The sequence below is a fragment of the Gopherus flavomarginatus genome, chromosome 17, assembly GCF_025201925.1.
Source record: "Gopherus flavomarginatus isolate rGopFla2 chromosome 17, rGopFla2.mat.asm, whole genome shotgun sequence".
Classification (NCBI taxonomy): Eukaryota; Metazoa; Chordata; order Testudines; family Testudinidae; genus Gopherus; species Gopherus flavomarginatus.
In genome coordinates, this window is record NC_066633.1 from 21,889,286 (window position 1) to 21,909,611 (window position 20,326).

The window sequence follows — 20,326 nt, forward strand, 5'->3', positions numbered from 1 at the left end:
AAGCAAGATCAAGGCTGCATTTGACTGGGCACTTCCCCAAGGAGCTTGTCTAACTAGATAACACAAAGGATGGGAAAAGAAACAGGAGAGCCAAAGAGGGGCAATGACTTGTCCAAGGTCACACAACAGGTCAGCGGTGGACCTGGGAACCTAGGTCTCCTGAGTCCCAGTCCAGTGCCCCCCCTTTGGTGTGTGTGTCTCTGCTATCAAACACATGGTAAATGCATGTGTGATTGTCTGACTGTCGCTCTCTTCCCCTCACAGGTCCAAATGACCTGACCTTGCTGACTGACCCAGTTACAGGAAGTTGATCACAAACAATTTTTGGGCTCTGAGAATTCTCAAAAGGGAGGTTTTCAGGATGTAAAAACTAGTTTGAAATGAATGAACAACACAGGTCAGGCTCCTTCTCCGGCGGGGCCAACCCCTGGCTCCAAACTGGCCTGTAAATGGTTAACGGTGAATGAATCCCAACAAGCCAATTCTCTTCTCACTACTCAGGCAGTTTGATTCCTTTCGGCACCTCTCTCATCTCATATGATGAAAGCCAGCAAGATCCAGGTCATTTCCAGGCTCTCAGTGCAGGCTGTTTGGGCTGCAGAGGAGAGTTTTGCCGTTTCCACTGGACAATACTTTAAAAGCGCCATGGAAACCTTTCAGGCACTCTCAAGGTACGAAAGCTGGTTTCAACAAAAATCAAAATGTTGGGCTAGTCTTAAGCTGACAGCCTCAAGACCCCTGAAAGATTTTTACACCACGAACAGAGACTAGCATGGTGCCTTAGCCTGAGAAGCTCAATTCCCGCTGCCCCCATGTCACACCCTGACTCTTCCGCACCTCCAAGGGCACATCTCTGGGCACCACTTCTCTCCCTCCATCCCTCCCTCCCACAGCCGTTGCCTGGCAGCTGGGGTTGTGCCTTTAATTTTCAGTGCCTGTTGGAAAAGCTGCATCAGGAGCTCTACCCAGAGAAGGTGGCAGTTACTTCTCAACGGCTTTGTATCAGTGGCTCATGTGACATGCACAGCACACTAACGACACTGGCGCTTGTCTCACATTTCTCACACCACACTTATGGGAAGAAGGAACGGAAGGAAGGTAAGAGATTAACTGGTAACGAACCAGGTCTCCACAGAGCTCTTCACCTAGAAGAAAGGAAGGAAAAGATGGCTGAGGGAAGAGCTGAAGAGGAGGGTAGAATGGGAAACAGCACACAAGGATGCAATGAGTGGAGGTCAGAGAAAAGGAATGAAACAGGGAGTGACGAAAGAGAGAGAGAGAGAACACGGAGAAGGAAGGGGGGCGTGAAACAAGACAGACACAAGCACAAGGTGACGTTTCATTGCTTTCACTCCATGGCCTGCATGACAGCTTGTGTTCCAGAGTTTGCCACAGATGGTGTTTATGTCGCAGTACTTGGGTTCTGAAATTCCTACACTGCTGGGATTTTTTGCTCTCTTGACCCAGAAGGAACATCCTCTCTTTTCTTCTCCAGCTAAGGCACCAACATGCTGAAAGCTGGCCCTGAAAGGCTCACTGGTGTCATTCTGTTCTTGCAGTCCAAGCACTGGTCTGGGCTAGCCCACTGACACTCTCCCTGCAGCCTGCCAGACATAAGCTACTAAAATAAAAGAGACACGGCAGCAATGCTTGCCATGATGTGAAGAGATAAGCAGACCACCGAAAACTCAAGTTTAAGCACAGAGAAAAGATTTTTTGTGAAGGGTTTTCTTAGTTCATTTTAGGTGTTCCCAATGTTGCAATGCAATACAAACTGACTCAACAGAACCATGAGAATGATTTGGTTTGTTTCAAGGGGCTGGAAGAGGGGGTAAGAATGCATCAGTATTTAAAGCACTTTCAATAGTACAGACTTTCCTAATGCTACCCAGAACAATCTCCCCTTTTTTCATGTTTTACGTTTCTTTTGCGTTGTCTGCTCTGCTGATTTCTGTTCTCCACATTAATTTTCCCTCCTGACATCAACTAATGGCCACTGCCCATTATCTTTGAAAACTCATGGCAATCAGATAGGGTGACCAGATAGCAAGCGTGAAAAATCGGGACAGGGGTTGGGGGTAATAGGAACCTATATAAGAAAAAGACACAAAAATCGTGACTGTCCCTATAAAATTGGGACATTTGGTCACCCTACGATCAGAGGAGGTCCCAGACAACTGGAAAAAGGCAAATATAGTGCCCATCTTTAAAAAAGAGAAGGATTATAATCTGGGGAACTACAGACCAGTCAGCCTCACCTCAGTCCCAGGAAAAATCACAGAGCAGCTCCTCAAGGAATCCATTTTGAAGCACTTGGAGGAGAGGAAGGTGATCAGGACAGTCAACATGGATTCACCAAGGGCAAGTCATGCCTGACCAACCTGACTGCCTTCTATAATGAGATAACTGGCTTTGTGGACATGAAAGTGGTGGACGTGATATACCTTGAATTTAGCATAGCTTTTGACACAGTCTCCCACAGTATTCTTGCCAGCAAGTCAAAGCAAGTATGGACTGGATGAATGGACTATAAGGTGGATAGAAAGCTGGCTAGATTGTTGGGTTCAACGGGTAGTGATCAACGGCTTGATGTCTAGTTGGCAGCCAGTATCAAGTGGCGTGCCCCAGCGGTCGGTCTTGGGGCCAGTTTTGTTCAACATTTTCATTAATGATCTGGATGATGGGATGAATTGCACCCTCTGCAAGATCGCGGACGACATTTAGCTGGGGGGAAAGGTAGATAAGCTGGAGGGTAGGGATAGGGTCCAGAGTGACCTAGACAAATTGGAGGATTGGGCCAAAAGAAATCTGATGAGGTTCAATAAGGACAAGTGCAGAATCCTGCACTTAGGAAGGAAGAATCCCATGCACTGCTACAGGCTGGGGACTGACTGGCTAAGTAACAGTTCTACAGAAAAGGACATGGGGATTACAGTGGATGTGAAGTTGGATATGAGTCAACAGTGTGCCCTTGTTGCCAAGAAGGCTAACGGCTTATTGGGCTGCATTAGTAGGAGCATTGCCAGCAGATCGCGGGAAGTGATTATTGCCCTCTATTCGGCACTGGTGAGGCCACATCTGGAGTATTACGTCCAGTTTTGGGGGCCCCACTACAGAAAGGATGTGGACAAATTGGAGAGAATCCAGCAGAGGGCAATGAAAATGATTAGGGGGCTGGAGCACATGACTTACGAGGAGAGGCTGAGGGAACTGGGATTGTTTAGTCTGCAGAAGAGAAGAGTAGAGGGGGATTTGATAGCAGCCTTCAACTACCTGAAGGGGGGGTCCAAAGAGGATGGAGCTCGGCTGTTCTCAGTGGCGGCAGATGACAGAGCAAGGAGCAACGGTCTCAAGTTGCAGTGCGGAGGTCTAGGTTGGATATTATGAAAAATTATTTCACTAGGAGGATGGTGAAGCACTGGAATGGGTTACCTACGGAGGTGGTGGAATCTCCATCCTTAGAGGTTTTTAAGGCCCAGCTTGACAAAGCCCTGGCTGGGATGATTTAGTAGGGGTTGGTCCTCCCTTCCAACTCTGATATTCTATGATTCTAAACCAAGAGAACAGATTTGTAGTCTGCGAACTTTACAACACAACTGTCCTACAGCTGGTCACAAAGTGTTCAGAGTTCTACCTGAAAAGTGACTATAAAACAGACATGTCAAACCCACGAAAAAAATGCAGAAATTGGGCTTGTTTTTGGTTTAATTGGCTCATGAGTTGCTTGTTGGCTAGTTTTTGGCTTGTTGCTTGTTTGGCTTGTAGCTTGTTGCTTCTTTTTTTTTGATTGGCTCTCAGCAAGCAGGAGTAAGGGGGGTGAGAGTTGGGGTGCACAGCGAGCCCACCACAGTCCCAGTCTGCACGCCAGGGGATCTAGTCACATAGAATGTTGGGAATGTTCTTAGGGATTGGCTTGTTTTGGCCTTGTTTTGAAATGGGATTAGCTTGATTTTTATCTTATTGTGAAAGTCGGGGGGGCTTATTTACTGCGTGAAGTTGGCAACTGTGCTATAAAGCAGGCATCAGAGGGCTGCAAGCTTATCTAAGGCTGCACATCAAATATGCTCATTTTACAAATATTTTTTTTTCCTAACTGCCAGTTCTGCACCTCCTCCCCTCAATCTGAGAGTCCTTTTCTTGTGTATTCACCAGCAGTAAAAGTTTCTGCAGCCCGCATGCTCTCAGTGACAACTGTCTACAGATTAAACCCTCTGTGCTCACCTGCCAGTGAGTTTGTGCAGGTATAACTCATTGGTCTTTAACTGATCTTTGAAAACAGTTCTGTTGATGATGCACAGGAAGGAAGATAATTCAGATCCTGCTCCCACAGCTGAGCGGGCTCTGAAGGGCTCACAAAAATGACAAAGTAATACACATTGGCTGGTGGTTCCACAGGTGCCTAGAGGAATTAAGCACTCAAATCCTACTGGCTTTCAAAGCTGAGCACCTAACTGGCGTAAACCTGTTTGAAACCCCAGCTACGTGCTAAAGGCAGGAGACCTGACTCAGGGAGTGGATTGGTCAGGTAGGAAGGGGCCACTTCGGAGAAATGCTGCATGTCACGCCGATGAGTCCAGCACTTTATATTAACTGAAAGACTTCACAGTCATTTCTAGCTGCCCGGCTTTGCTGGTCAAGGAGACTGGACACTAGTGACGTGAAGAGGGGCCAGGACTCTGCCAACCTCTTGGCACCCATGGGAGCTGCTGCCCAGCTGTTGGAGGAGGACTAGAGAGCACTAGCTCTTACTCTAATTCACTACAGCCCTCTGCACAGGAGTGTATGAGATTTCCCACATCATTCCATTCCCTTTTCATACAGTGGTCCAGAGAGCTGTACCAGCTGTTTCTGGGGAAGGTTAAACCCCTGTGATGGATAATTTTGCAACATGCCCAAACAGGAGGTTTCTCTTTACCCCTGGCAGGTAGTGGTTGGCTTATCTCTGAAGCAGGAGGGTTTCTATCCTTTAGCTGTTCAATTCTAGTTAGTGTAACTGTGAAGGATGTTTCTATCATTTCGAAGCAGCATGGCAGATTCTCAGATCTGACACAACATGTCGGGCTCTTCTTCGGCTATCATGCTGCCAGGTTATTGAACCTTCCATAGAGATGCTGAGATATTTATGATGATTCTCTCCAGGTGTGTACCTTCAGCTTCGATCTCGGAGAATAAGAGGGGCTGTAGTACCACTCTGAGGGAACTACGGAGTGGGGGAGAAAGAAGTTCTTGCAGGAAAAGCTCTACAAACTAGGGGTGACTGTCTAGGCTGAGGATTATGCTTTGGTGCTGCCGTTTTAAGTTACTAACAGAAGGAAGCCCCAGGAAGACGATACAACTGAATCTTCCCAAGTGTGTATAGAATTTGGTCAGAGCAAGGTGGGATAGCGACATGCTCCCCCATTTGTCAGTTGACGCAATATATCTGATCCAGTGGGACAACCTATAATGAGCTCTGAGACAGCCTCCAGGTACAACAAAGTTACCACATTCAATATCACTGAGATGTGTAATGTGCAAAGTGCCATTATATTTATAATCCTCTGTGCTGCTCTGTGAAAAATGGCTTGGCTTCACCGAGACTTAACTTGTCTACCCACAAACAACTAGGCCTATTTTACCTCAGGCTCCCCCCAGCAACATTAGTCAGACCCCGTGTGTCTGGATCTTTTGTCTCCAATTTTAAAGGCATTTGAGTTGCAGACCCACTTATCATAATTCAAACCGACGATAGGATGGCACAAACCTTGGGGTGATGCTGAGGAAAGCACTGAGTAACTGAATACTTTACAGACTGAGCCTGCTAAATAGATAATTACTTTAACCACAGTTAATTCAACTTCTGCCCTACCCTGGAGATCGTAAATACCAGCAGGAGGGAGTGAGCACACTTACCACTAGAGTTTTGGGAGCTGCTGTTTGTTTCTTCAAAGTTGTTTTGCGCTTTGCCTTCCACTCTCCTACTGAATGCGCTTTCTGCTGGGTGGAGAACAAAGGGTGATGGTGAGTGATCAGTACTGCTCAGTGGGGAGGCAAATGTCATGCTCCTGTGCCATGTAATCTCAGACCCTGAACAGAGCAGAAAGGTCTAATCCCCCATCTCTGAGGCAAAGGGCCAGATTCACTGAAGGGGTAACAGGCAGATATTATTCACATTGCCTTCTGGCAGAGGAGGCCTGGATGGAACTCCTACAGAGCCCGTGAACACCATTCCTGACTGGCCCAAAGGGACTGTAGTAGAGTGATGTGAGGCATTCCCTTTTATCTTTCCCCTCTCAAGGAAATGAGCAGCTCTCACAGCCTCTGGTACAGGTGACCAGGCCTGGGGATGAACCGAGGCCCTCACCATGTGAGTGTAGAGAATCCATCATTAAGCCACTATGTCTGGTCTCTTTTTGCATTGTAATGAATAACTGGCATTCCCTTCTTAAGATTCTCCCAACAATCTGCACAGCAATCTCCCCAGTGGAGGACTGAAAATTATTTGGAAGCCCATTAGTAATGATTCATGAGACCACCTTATGGGGCAACTAGAACCAATACAAGGTGTTCCTTCCCTCTGTAACCATAAAGTGAGCACATTCATTGCACAATGATACCACCCCCAAGGGACCCAGGCTCTGATTCCCTGCAATGCCCTGCCAGCTGGCAGTGCATTCCCAGCCATTCAGCTACTCTGGACATGTAAGGTAAAGCTCTAGTGACAACCCCCAAAGGAATTCAGTACAAGAACTAGCTCTAAAAGCATGTGACAATATCCTGCAGCAACAGCCATGAACCCTGCATTACCTGCAGTGTCTTGGAGCCTTAATGTACAGCAGAACCTTGCTAATTCACACGTCCCATAACCTGCAGTCTCTGAGTACAGCTTTACCAGTGAGGTCTCATCTTATGCACACGTCTTTGCTTTTACAATAGTGTAGCAGTAAATACACTGCCCTAGATATGGAGGATCAATCATAAATATTTAAAAATAAACTACACTTGCCAAATCAATGAGTACCGTCACTGCCTGGATGCATTATTCTTGCTTTTTATTTAGTTTATGTCCTAATGCACAGAATTCGCACCTCTCAGCAGGTCTATTTTCAGCGTGAACTAATGAGGCTCTGCTGTATTTTCTTCAGGGGGTGGAATAGATTTTGTGGGCAGAGAAGTTGCAGGGTGAAGTGAGGAAAGAAACCTGAAATTCAGGGATGACCGGGTCAGAAAATTCCCTTTAATATTGATATTAGATCCTTGGAAAGTTGAGGCATCAGAATTAACCCCTGAGATTTTCATAAACAGACTCTGGTTAGCAGAAGCTTCATCATTTTCTTTTGCTGAACTGTGGCTGTGGCAAAGGACCTGTTCTTTGATTCCAGCCACACCTAGATCGCGTGTGGCTGCTGGTCCATGAATATGGGCCACTCAGTTCCCACTGGGGTCAGACAGCTATTGACTGGCTATGCTGTTACAGTGTTGAATTGGTGTTAAGCCCCTGATGCTCTCAATCTGCTCTGCTCCCGATTTTTTAAAATAAAGAGCAGGACAATGTTGTTTTCTAACCAATTCAGTAGTTAAGTAATTATTACTAGGACTAGTTGTTAAACTCCAACGATCAATAAAGAAGTGTTAGGAATGCCAGGGCTTTGTTAGGTGGCACAGTGGGACAAACAGACTGTATGATGCAACGGGGTAACCTTTACTTGTAGAGACCCAGGTTCAAATCCTGGCTTATGTCACAAATGAAAATGAGCTGGAGGCCTCTGGAGATGTATGAAAAAAATATAGTTCCTGTGGTTTTGGTTTCTCTCTTGTTTTTTTGTTTTTTCAGACTGACAACAAGAGAAACAAGCTGGTATGATATTTCTCCTTGGACTCTTTGGGGTTTTCCCACTTTAGCAAACCTTTGTATCCAAAGCAAAAAGTCAACCAAATCTTGAACCCGGAGACATCATAACGAAACTACACAGGTCCCATGGGTCAGTCTGTGGAAAACCCCACCCTTCTGGAGGCTCTGCAAGGATCACAGAGGGTTTCCACTATCCTCTGGGCCCCACCCTGACTCATTTGGGAAGATCTTTGACTAACTGGGGCATTAAAAAGGTGTTGCTTCAGGAGAGGGTCTACCTGGACAGAGTTTTCAGCCAATGTACTTGTGCTAGGAGTCCCAAAAGCCACTAAAATTCAATTAGGACAAGACACTGACTGGAAATCACCATGCACCATTCCACTGAAGCAACCAAATGGACAAGGTAAACCCTGGGTTTTAAATTATTTTCTCCAGGTTCAATTTGCAAGGCTCAGGCTTCATGTCATATCACCCCCCAAAAAGGGAGAAAAGGACTTGTCCTGTTTACCTAATTCATTGACACATTTTTTTAATAGAAAAGGGAAAAATCTCTTTCCAAAAAAATCTCCCAGTTTTTGCCCAATGAGTCTGGCCTCTGATGATTAAGACCCCTAATTAGGTTCCTTTTGCTTTTGTAATAAACGTGAAAACTGGACAAAGTTGTCACAAGTTTAGATAAAGAACAAAAAAAGTCTCCTCCACCCGGACTCCTAAACTATATGCAACGGACAGACCTTAGTAACAAAACAAATGACAGGTATACGGACTGCAACAACAATAAGGAATGTCAGGACCCATGAGCAACTGTTGCTGTCAGAAGACAGGTCACTCCTTGCGATTTTGAGGTAGGAGCAGATGTGTGTGTCACTAACAAAAGTAACCAAAACATTGTTCTTGTTTAAAATGCTGGAAACCAGAGGTCTCTCAACACAGCCCATCCTAGGCATTTCAGGGATGAGTTAAACAGACATCTGCCTGACACAGATATAAGAGGCTGGTTAACTAGCCACACTTCAGTACTACAATGGAGAAGGCCAGTTATCCAGACATCTGCCAGTCCCAGAGATTTAAGAGAATGCTTCACTATCATATGGAAATATGAACTCTACATTTCAGATCTTTCTTTTTTAAATTCTAATCATGATGTTTCTTATTTCTCATTTTATTTAGAACAGGGGGGCAGGAAAGAAAGAGACAGATACTCAAACTTGATTCTTCTTATGTGCCTGCAGTGTAATTGCACTGCTAACCTCGCTGCTGGAGCCCATCCTACCACTCCTTGGTTCCCTTGGTGAATGAAGCACCGTTAGATTGTGTGTACGGCTTCTCATTCAACTAAGCGGCTTCTCATTCAACTAAGTGGCAAGCCCCGAAAGCAACATCTTGAGGTTAAAAAAACCTGACAACCCACTAAGCAAACCTCACTCAGGAAGCTCTCCTCAGTTTGTGACACCAGGATTTGAACCAGGGTCTAGTCTGATGCTTTTTAATAAGGGTTAATTTAAATGATAAATCTGTCACAACTGTGGACGGGAGGAACTGGGTGATTGCTGATTTTAATGCTCATTTGTATAGTGCCATCACCTTAGCTCTTTCCTGCGATTGCTTCTCTGGGACAGCCTTGATGGCAGTGGATTTTGAGTCCAGTGAAGAGCAAAAGGCAACCCAGGGCAGGAGTGGGTGCTAAGCAGTTAAGAAAGTCGATGGTGTAAAGGCAATTGGTACCTGTCGTGGCCTTGCTTCCTGGGGATCCAGAATTTGGAGCGCGGAACATCTGGGATTGGGATGCCGGTGGGATACCGGACGGGGAGCGGTGCAGGAGGGTGGAACATCGGATTATGGAAGCCGGTGTTTTTTTTGCCGGATTGGCTCGCCTGTGTCTTCACTGCCACGAAGAGTGGAGATCGAGAGAACTCTGGATATGAAGACTCAGAACTAGTGCCAGGATAGTCAGTCAGCTCCCAGAATCTGTGCCATCTGGGAGGATAGCTTTCCAATAGTCATGCTTGTGAGTCCCTTATAAGGGGACCTGCAGCAATTGTGGATCCAGTGAATCCCATACAACATAAATGGATTTCCCCACTCACCCAAAGGGACAGATTCTTCAAGCTTATTGATTTTACTGTATACCTTTAGCTGCTGCTCGACCAATCCAAAAGGGCCAGGAATCCCACTACTTCTCCTCCCACACTGCCAGACACACCCAGGACATCCAGAGGTTCTATTTGTTTGAACAGGGACACGCTGTGAACAGGGATGGGGTGTAACTGCACATTTATGCTTTATCTCTGAGTTAAAACAGTTTCTGAGCAAAGCTGGCTTCTAATTTGCTTCTTTGATCATGAAATCTGGAGGAATTTACATTCTTGCTCCCTGAGCCTTAAATGCCTCCAAGATTTTGGAGATCTGTGTCTGCCTCATTTTTCCTTCCAATTCGGCTGACTTTTTTTTTTTTCTTTTTTTTTAAAGATATGGGAGTGGGGAAGGAGGTGAGCCATGAGTCGGATTTTCCATTGTACGAGTCAGGAGGGGTCCTTTGGATGCCATCTAATGTCAAAAGAGCTGGTGAGATGAAGCCGAGGTCTGTGCATTACTGGGGCTACGTTCTCAGAGTGTTACCTAACATACAGGGAACCTCTTTGGTATCTGCAGTGAGTGGGGAGGATCACCAGTAATTCTTAATGCCAAAAGCCGTGGTAAAGTCCTTTGGCACAGGAGTCCCTGTCCAGACCCAAAAGATATTTTTCTAAAAAAATACTGAAGAATGGAGCAACCTGATAATTGCCCCAATTTCTCAGCAACTCTTTTCAGGTGAGGTTTGGACATGGCTCCTGTAGCCAAACATCACTGTGCCAAGCATCAGCCAGAGAGGGTCATTAAATAAGAAGGTTCTCTCCCCGCCCTTCGACCAGAGCTCGTTATTACTTTCTATTTGTCAAGAGCATGAGGGACCCAGTGCATTGCCTCAAGCCTGTAGGGCTCATGCCAACAACTGTGTAACAGGATTACTGCTTAGGGAGCACAGCCTCCCGGCCAGGGTGTCTCTGCAGGCTCCCTGCTTTCCTCACCCCAGGGCCCTTAAGAACTCCCAAAGGGTTTCTTTGGTTAGCAATACCCCTGCCTTGGACTAACTGAATACCAGAGCCAGTTACAGCAGCCTAGAGCCCTAAACCAAAGTCCATTCCAACAACACAAAAGAAAAGTCCATACTTAGCTCGGGCATTTTCTCCCACTCCCAGGACTCTTCTTCGGCTACGTCTTCACTACCCGCCATATTGGCGGGTAGCAATCGATTGCTCAGGGATCGATATATCGCGTTTCAACTAGATGCGATATATCGATCCCTGAATGCGCTTATATTGATTCTGGAACTCCACCAACCCCAACGGAGTTGCGGAGTTGACATGGGGAGCTGCGGACATCGATCCCGCGCCGTGAGGACAGACAGTAATTCAATCTTAGATACTTCGACTTCAGCTACGTTATTCAAGTAGCTGAAGTTGCGTATCTGAGATCGATTTTCCCTCATAGTGTAGACCAGCCCTTGGTCCCATTCTGATTTCTCAGACAGTCCCTCCAGCTCTCCCTCGCTGGGGCTCTGATGTCCAGTCTCAAAGGTAGTCGGGGTTTCCTGTCCCGTGCTCTCTGGGCTTTACCACCCAAGCTCTGTGGTGACATGGCCCTGCAGGACTGCCAGAGCATAACTTCCCCCTCTTATTGCAGCTGCCTTCTGCTCTTCAGAGGGAACTGCCTGATTCCCCTCAGAGGAGCTCATCACATAACCAGGGCCTGCCTAGCGCTTGGCTCTGCAGACTGGATAAATCACCCTATTACAAGCTGCTTTTTACATCTCAACAGCTTAACACAGAAACAATTCTCCAAGGTAAGGGACTCCTCATCTGCGAGCTAACATTACAAAAGCAGAGTGAGAAGAAACTTCCCGCAAACCAGTGACTCCATCCAGACCTGGGACATAGGCTCATTTGCACAGACCTGAGCTGGTGGATGCTACAGACCCCATACGGAACTGCCCTCTCCCTTCACTAATTTACTCTTGGCCAGCATCTGCACGTTATAAACAAGACGCATCTCACACAAAGCACCCTGTGCAGGAATATCTCAAACCCATTGTCTTGCTTTGCACAAATCCAGGGTGGCATTTCTCTTAAAGGTGAATGGGCTTCTGCAGAGGAGTTCGCTGGTGGCTCTACGGCAGCTTAGGCACAGACAGTTCTGCTCTGCTTGGGCTATGGCCAGCTGAGTAGGTGGGGACTCGATTTTGCTTTCCAGGCTTCATCTCAACCCCCAAGGATAATCCTGCTGCAGAAGGGGAAATAGAGATGGTTTCCTGCCTATGTCTCACCAAGCAGGGGTGGGCGAGGTTCTGCAGCCTGCGATGTGCAGGAGGTTAGACTAGATGATCATGATGGTCCCTTCTGGGCTCAGGGTCTATGAGCATCCCCAGGGGCTGTTCTTGTCAACGGTTGCTTTGTTCCCAATTTCTACCAAGTGAAACCAATGAAACCTGCTGAACATTCAGTGTCAGGAACACGCAGGGCCATCCCAGCCCCTCCTGCAGTTCAGGGACTGCCCTCTTTGTGAAACCTGAATGGTGATGCCTGGGCAATCTGACAACTCCAAAGCAGATTTTCCTTCCCTGTATTGACTGGCCAGTGTAAACGGATATGGCGTCTCATCATGTATCTCTTGAGGACACACACACCTACTTTTTGGCCTCAGAGTATCACCGTAAGAGTGGGGCTTACTTTACTCCCCTTCCTCGCAAGCTGGCCAGAGGTGGTGCTTCAGATTCAGCCAGTGAGGGCTAGGGCAGCAGAAGCTACCACATCTGAAAATGGAGGGGCAGCCAGAATCCTATGGGACAGGCAACAGCCTCTCAGGGTCACAGGGCATTATTTCCAGTGGCCTGAAGGATGCTTCAAATTTGTGACAAAAGGATCATTTTAGTTCTAGAGACACCAAATTGCAAATACTCTCTAATGTCCAAATCTAAGCAATAATGCCCAACGAATATATGCAGATAGGATCCTGTGGATCCTTTGCATATCTCCTGAACAGACACAGAACTGGAATCCACGGAACTCATTGCCACAAGATGTCATGGAGGCCAAGATTCAAAGACAGATTGGACATTTATATGAATAACAAGACAATTGAGTTATAATAGTCAATGCTAACAAAAAGAGTGCTGGAAGGCCTAAGCTAATCTCTAAATATTGGAGACCAGGGTCAGGTTACCCCATAATTGCCCACTGTGGGATTTCTTGCACCTTCCTCTTATGCATCTGGTGCTGGCCACAGTCACAGCCAGGAGACTGGGCTAGACAGACTATGTGCTGGATCCAGTCTGGCAATTTCTATGTTCCACTATAGCAGCGTGACCTTGTACAGAGGGACCTTGACATGAACTTCAAATTCTAAGCCTGTCAGATGGCGGCAGAAAAAGACGCAGCCAGGCAGCCATTTTAACAGTCTGCTGAACCTACTTAGTGTCAAATGAAATAAAAAGATGTGTGTGTGGGGAGGGGTGGGAGCAGGGCCGGCTTTAGGCTAATTCCACCAATTCCCCCGAATCGGGCCCCGCGCCTAAGAGGGCCCCGCACTCAGTGAGAATCCATTCCCTGGCTAGAGGCGCCTTTTTAATTTTTACTACCCTGGCGGTGCTTTGGGTCTCCAGCGGCACTTCGGCGGCGAGTCCTTCGCTTGCTCTGGGTCTTTGGCGGCACTTCGGTGGCGGGTCCTTCAGTGCCGCCAAAGACCTGGAGTGAGTGAAGGACCCACCACCGAAATGCCGCCGAAGACTCAGAGCACCACCCGGTGAATACAAACTCCAGTTGTTTTTTTACAGGTGTTTTTTGTTCTTGTTTTGGTTTGGTTTTTTTTTTTAGTCATCCCTGTCGGGGCCCCGTCAAAACTGTTTGAATTGGGCCCCGCACTTCCTAAAGCCGGCCCTGGGTGGGAGGGGGTGGGAGCTGGCTTTCTAGCTACTTTAGTCCACTCCAGATAAAAGACTACACACATTTCCACATCAAGTTTCTGAAGAAAGGCTGGAGAGGTGATTGACTGATTGAGATGGAACCTCACTACCACCCTCCGGAAGGAATCTGGGATGCCTCTTCAAAACTACATTAACTTTGAAGAATGTGGTAGAAGGCGATTGCTTCCAAGGGCCTGGAACTTGATACACCAAGCTGATGTCACTGCTGCTTGGAAAGTGACCGTCCACTTAAAAAAAAAATCTGAGCTCATAGCTGTCAAGTTTTCTATCTACCAGGAAAAAGCCCCTATTCTCCTCTGGAACATCCTACCTGATGCCAGGGCAGTGAAAGACCAGCTGATGGGATCTCACCCAGTACTGCTCACTGAGATGGAAGAAGCACAAACAGAGGTGTATCCAACCTCATGAGAACTTTGTCCTCTTAGCTGGTATGAGCCTGTGGGCAGGAACTAGGCCCACTATTGAAAAGGACTGTTAATGCCTCCTTTTTGAAGGGCACAATGGCCATGGCCTTAAAGAAACAGTCACTGGTTTCCATGATCCTTTCACGTCTGGTTTTCATCATGGGAGTGATGGATGCCGATGCTCATGCAGGTTTTATCAGACCCTACCACTCTGTACCAGTAACTATGAAGTTTGCTACCACATCTGTAGTGCTCTGGTTCCTCCCTCGCGAGAGTCCACAGCCTGTATTTAACAAGCCAAGAAACTGGAGGCTTTTTTGTTCAGTCAGAATCTCAGCTGTGCTGGTTCTATCGACACTGTAAACCATAGCGTTAGGGGACCCAATCACAACACAGCCATCCCCTACCATGGATAACACACAGGTCCATCTTGTGCCATAGGCGCGACCTTACGCATGTTTTCAATATGTCTCTAAATCTTCCTCTGCCATGAACAGTCATGCAGCAGTGGTTAGGGGAATGTTTAAAACCCATTTACAATCCAGGAGAGAGCCATGTTCTCTGGTCTGAACTGTATTGTACAAGGGTTCCCTCAACACAGGTTTTTATATAGCGTAGCTGGACCTTTTGGTGACACAGGAACAAGTATTTTTAAAAAGTGACCTCCCCCCAACTTTAATAGGATGAAATCATTCCTTCCTCCCCAAGCTGTGTATCTTACTGAGGCACTTGGCATTAAGAACTCCTGGCGATCATCCCAACTCACTGCAACTGCTCCCTCCTGCTCGGGAACGCGTCTCCAATCTGCACAGAAACCGGTGACAGCTCACGGGTTGTACGGACCCACAATCACACTGAAAGCTGCTGCAGACCCCTCAGGATGGGAGCCCTCATCTCATCCTCCCTTTGGTCTCGTTTTCAAATAGCATCAGAGAAGAAAAAGAGAGAAACTTCAGCAGGGAAGCTGAACTCAAGCAAAGAGACACAGAAAATCTGAGCGTTATGGCTGGAGCTTTCCTTGCCTGCCCCACTCTGACTACTCTTGCAGGGTTGGTGGAATGACTCACTATTTGCAGACTCCAATGCCACAGGCCAGGGCAAAGACAAACTCGCCTTTAACGCCCCAGGTTGCCAGTGGATTGATAAGTGTCTCTCTCTGCACCAAAACTGAACTGTTCAAGGTCACCTCACGGGACTTTGGAGCCGTGCAAGGCAAGGGAAAACACCAACAGCTGGCCTGTTTTAGTAACTAACCCAATCACTAGGGCCAGTGCTTTGTCACAGTAAAGTATCTGAAAAGTCTTTGGGCATGTAAAACAGGCTGGGGAAAATCAAGAATGCATCGTTTCAAAAAACTCTTAAAGTTGCAGGTGACATTATTCTGAAGTGTGTTTTAAAACTAATTAAAACCATTTACACGAAATAGTTTGAAACCATTTACACAGCCATTCTCCCACCCAACACGAGGCGAGGAGCAGGGGCAGTTACCTCTCTGCCTGCACGGCTTCCCTGCCTTTCCTTTGGCCAAGCCAGCAGCAGAAGCCACGCTGCAAGGATGCTTCTCACACCAACTCTGGAAACTCTGTGCCTCTTCCTCCAAAAATCAGAGACCACTATGAAATCCATGGCCTCTCCCATGATACAACTATATTCCTAATTATGAGAGCACCTAATCCTTCAGCCTCCCTGCAGCCCAGGTTTTAACTCAGCAGCTCTTCTGGCTCTCACTGAAATGGATTAAACTCCACCTTCTCTCTCCCCGTCAATTCTCCCCCACAGATTGTCCTAAATCGTGAGGTTTTTTTAAAGCCACAAGAGATCCAGAATCTAATATTCCATTGACCCAAATGCAGCCTTCTTACTTGTCTTGTGAATTTCTATCAGATGCTGGACTGAAAATCCAAAATGTTCTGCATAGACAGGAAGGGGAAGATTTCTGGTGGGTCATCCAGCAGCTGGAATCAGAACCCAGGGGTCTTTTCATATAGATACTTCCATGAGAAGTATAAACTTGTCTTTCTCTACTCCATGGGCTATCGGGGCTATAAACAGCGGCTGTTTTATGTTATTACCAGGAAGAATGGAGAGATCACCTTTATACTGGCACATCCTGGGAAGGTGAGAGTCTATTCTAGGTGAACAGAGATCCCATGCTAAATCCATAACACAATGTTCCTTATTTAAACAAGTTGCTGTGTAGAGCATCTGACTGGGGATCCCAGAGCCTTGTTTAACCAAGGACCCATCTATGCTATAGAACTGACCTAGTGCTGACAATCACCAGTGATGGGTCTCCTCTGATGCCATCTACACCTGTAGTTGGGATCATTTCCTACTCCAGCTGAGGAGTGTCCGGAGAGACCAACTACTGAGGACATCTGTGAACAGTGGGCTAGTTTCCTAGTGTAGGGGCTTTAGAAAATTAATTCTGTGAAAGTAGGTGACAGAGATGGCCTGTACTTTCATACCTTGCACCATTGTCCTTGAAATTATCTCAATACTCTAGAAAATTTGTAATGAAACTGGCAAGCTGTTAAGAGCCAACTACTTTTGACCTTCCTTAAAAGTACAGTAGCCTGGTGGACAGTGTCTCCAGTTTATTGTGGATAAAATATTACATCCACTCCATTAATAAAATAATAATAATTAATCATTAAAAACCTAATTACAACAACTGCAATTTTGGTGAGTTATTGAAGAAACAAGGTGTTAGCTCCCCCTGCTGGCTACAGGTGAGCAGTTAATCAAAAGCTAATTCCAGAGCCATGCATACCCATCCTCCACTGATAGTCATTATGGACAGAGATGAGAGCAAAACAGCACCCACATTGGCTTCTAGCTATTAAAATAAAAATACAGTGCAGGGCAAAAACTGGGAAAGGAACACATGGATGAAGGTGGAAGTGTCCGAACCAGCCCCCAAACTCTGCCAGAACGAATGCAATTAGAATTTCCCGGGACTATTTCACTAGAAGTTTACATATGAGCTACATCTAACTGCTGTTCATGACCTCTCCTTTATCTGACAGCTCATAGATTCATAGATTGTAGGGTCAGAAGGGACCAATGTGATCGTCTAGTCTGACCCCCTGCACAAAGCAGGCCACAGAACCCTACCCATCCACTTCTATAACAAACCCCTAACCTATGCCTGAGTTACTGAAGTCTTCAAATTGTGGTCTGAAGACCTCAAGCTGCAGAGAATCCACCAGCAAGTGACCATGCCCCACGCTGCAGGGGAAGGCGAAAAACCTCCAGGGCCTCTGCCAATCTGCCCCGGAGGAAAATTCCTTCCTGACCCCAAATATGGCCATCAGCTAAACCCTGAGCATGTGGGCAAGACTCACCAGCCAGCACTCAGGAAAGAATTCTCTGCAGTAACTCAGATCCCATCCCATCCAACATCCCATCACCAACCACTGGGCATACCTATCTGGTGATAATCAAAGATCAATTGCCAAAATTAGGCTCTCCCATCATACCATCCCTTCCATAAACTTATCAAGCTTAATCTTAAAGCCAGATATGTCTTTTGCCCCCACTACTCCCCTTGGAAGGCTGTTCCAGAACTTCACCCCTCTAATGGTTAGAAACCTTCGTCTAATTTCAAGTCTAAACTTCCTAGTGTCCAGTTTATACCCATTCGTTCTTGTATCTACACTGGTTCTAACCTTAAATAATTCCTCTCCCTCCCTAATATTAATCCCTCTGATATATTTATAAAGAGCAAGCATATCCCCCCTCAGCCTTCTTTTGGCTAGACTAAACAAGCTAAGCTCTTTGAGTCTCCTTTCATATGACAGGTTTTCCATTCCTCGGATCATCCTAGTAGCCCATCTCTGAACCTGTTCCAGTTTGAATTCATCCTTCTTAAACATGGGAGACCAGAACTGCACACAGCTCTGCCCTTCAGAGTCCAGCTTTCAGTGTCTGCGGCGCTGTAGCAGCTCCCTGGCTCAAACATTTTATCGGCCCTGTGATTTAGCAAACTGATCAAGTAATTTTCATAATTTCACAAACCATTTTGAACTCACTGTCTGTACCAGTTTCTTGGGAGCATGTAAGAAAAACTGTCTCCCTATGGCATGCACCCTCATTTGTTATTTAGCGCAGCTCAGAAGAGCTTGGCTGTGGACGCTGGTTTGTTACCGTATGGTTGCTTGGGAGAGCAGGCGGTAATTTGTACAGGAGTGTGCTTGTGTATAGAAAGAGAGAACTGGAGCTTGTTATTTAAAAAAACAGACTCCAAAAAATGGCACTGATTCTGCAGACAGATGGTAAAAAGGTCAGTCAAATTATGGATCTTCCTAACTTTAACAGTATCTCTTTAAGAAATGGTTTCATCTTTGCTTTACAACGTTCTGGTCAGCATACCTTCAGCTGCCTAGGAGCCGTATGCACACTGGGTGCAATGAAAGAATACATCAGACCGACTTCTTTCCACTATGCCCCCAAAGTCAATTACCAACCATTGTAAATCATACTCTGCAATGAAACAGATCTCCAGCAGGATACTCACTAATAGGTGCATGCAGCGCCACATGTTCCTGGTAGGGAGTGTAATATTTGTACTGCTTGCCACAGAATTCACATGTATAATTGCCAGTTTCTGTGAAGATGAAACAAAGACTCTGTAAGAAAGGAACCCAGCATCACCTTGCATAATTACTTTCTTTCTTACTTTTTATGTGTGAACTTGGAGCTTGATAAAAATAAATAGCGGGATTCATACTCCTTCATTCTGACAGGGGGCGTTTCAAGCATGCATTGAGAACCACTTTCACAAAGGGAGGTGAAGCACTATGATCTGCACCCATAACCTGCAACCTTTTTCTCCTACAGATGGGAAAATTAAACCCCAGATGCTACAGGGTGGACTCAGCACAACCATCCCAATAGATCTGAACAGCACAGAAGGTACTCACAGGTTAAGTGAGCTCCCAAAAATCATACAACGAATCAGATGCAAGACAAGGGCAAGAATCCCAGTCTCCTGACCCCCATCGCAGACAGGAACCAGTGGTCCATGCTGTCTCTCCCTATGCAACGGCAATGGCTATATACAGCCAGTGACGGATAAACCACTGAATGTTCAAATAGGCTCCCAGAAGTGCAAGTTTTGATTCATATTTCCAGAACTTACTGGGATTGTAAAACTGGGCTGGAAATCTCAGGAGAAAGGGCTTTCCTGCAAGACCTGTGGTACTTCCTGTGTCTGTTGGTGCTGCAAATAGCACAGAAATGTCTCGGTATTTTAGCACTATCCCTTTCAGCCAGAGTCAGAGAGATCAGACCAGGGCAGAACCGCAAACACAGGAAAATAACAAACATGTTAACCCAACATTTTCTAATTTAAAAGATTCAGCATGAAGTTTGGTCAAAGTCTGGTCATTTCTTTGTTTTATCCGCATCGGTTTGCCCATCTGACAAGCAGGCAGTGTGCAAACTGTACCTGTCCTCCAGTCACCTCTGCCAAGGTACCTCAACCCCTAAACTGCAACTGGGATAAACTCTACCAAACTTCCTTTCAGCTGTGACCTAATCCTGGATTTGAGCACACGCTGCCAAGGTGAAAGGTGAGTGCACTCATCCATGCCAACCCCCTCACCACAGAACGCCACACTGTACTTTATTAAAACGCATACGAGAAGGGGATTTGCATTAAGAACAAACAATTTCCTGGACACTTAAACATGTAAAGAAGGGAACTTCTGTAGATGTTTAAAATACAGTTCTCAGTTTATGTGGCTGCTGGGTTTCCTGTTTATTAGAAATGAGATGCATCCCGCAACAACTTTCAAGTTTCAGCATCTTCACGTAAGTGTATTGATCTCCCACTGTTATCCAGGAGGAACTTTAGCAAGAGCCAGGTTTGAACCCTTACGCTATGTTTTATGACTTTCAAAACTGTATTATAAATCATACTTGGACCAATCTTCTGAAATGGTTCTGGCTCCTCCTCTTTCACTTCATCTGCTGCTATGACTGTCTGGTCATAAGGATCTGCAAAAGAACAAAACCAGCAGAGAGCTGACAACACCCCAAAGCTTTCTGTACACAGTCACAAGCACT

The 20,326-nt window shown here is 46.2% G+C and overlaps 1 protein-coding gene across 1 annotated transcript in view; it reads right to left on the bottom strand.

Moving 5' to 3' along the window:
- The window catches only part of ZNF618 (zinc finger protein 618), a 292,476-nt gene that overhangs the window by 19,253 nt on the left and 252,897 nt on the right, over positions 1 to 20,326 (bottom strand). Inside the window, 6 exon segments of the mRNA XM_050926335.1 lie at positions 5,893 to 5,976; positions 9,557 to 9,689; positions 9,691 to 9,746; positions 16,117 to 16,164; positions 18,774 to 18,863; positions 20,180 to 20,257. Of these exon segments, the coding sequence (XP_050782292.1) occupies positions 5,893 to 5,976; positions 9,557 to 9,689; positions 9,691 to 9,746; positions 16,117 to 16,164; positions 18,774 to 18,863; positions 20,180 to 20,257 (489 nt within the window).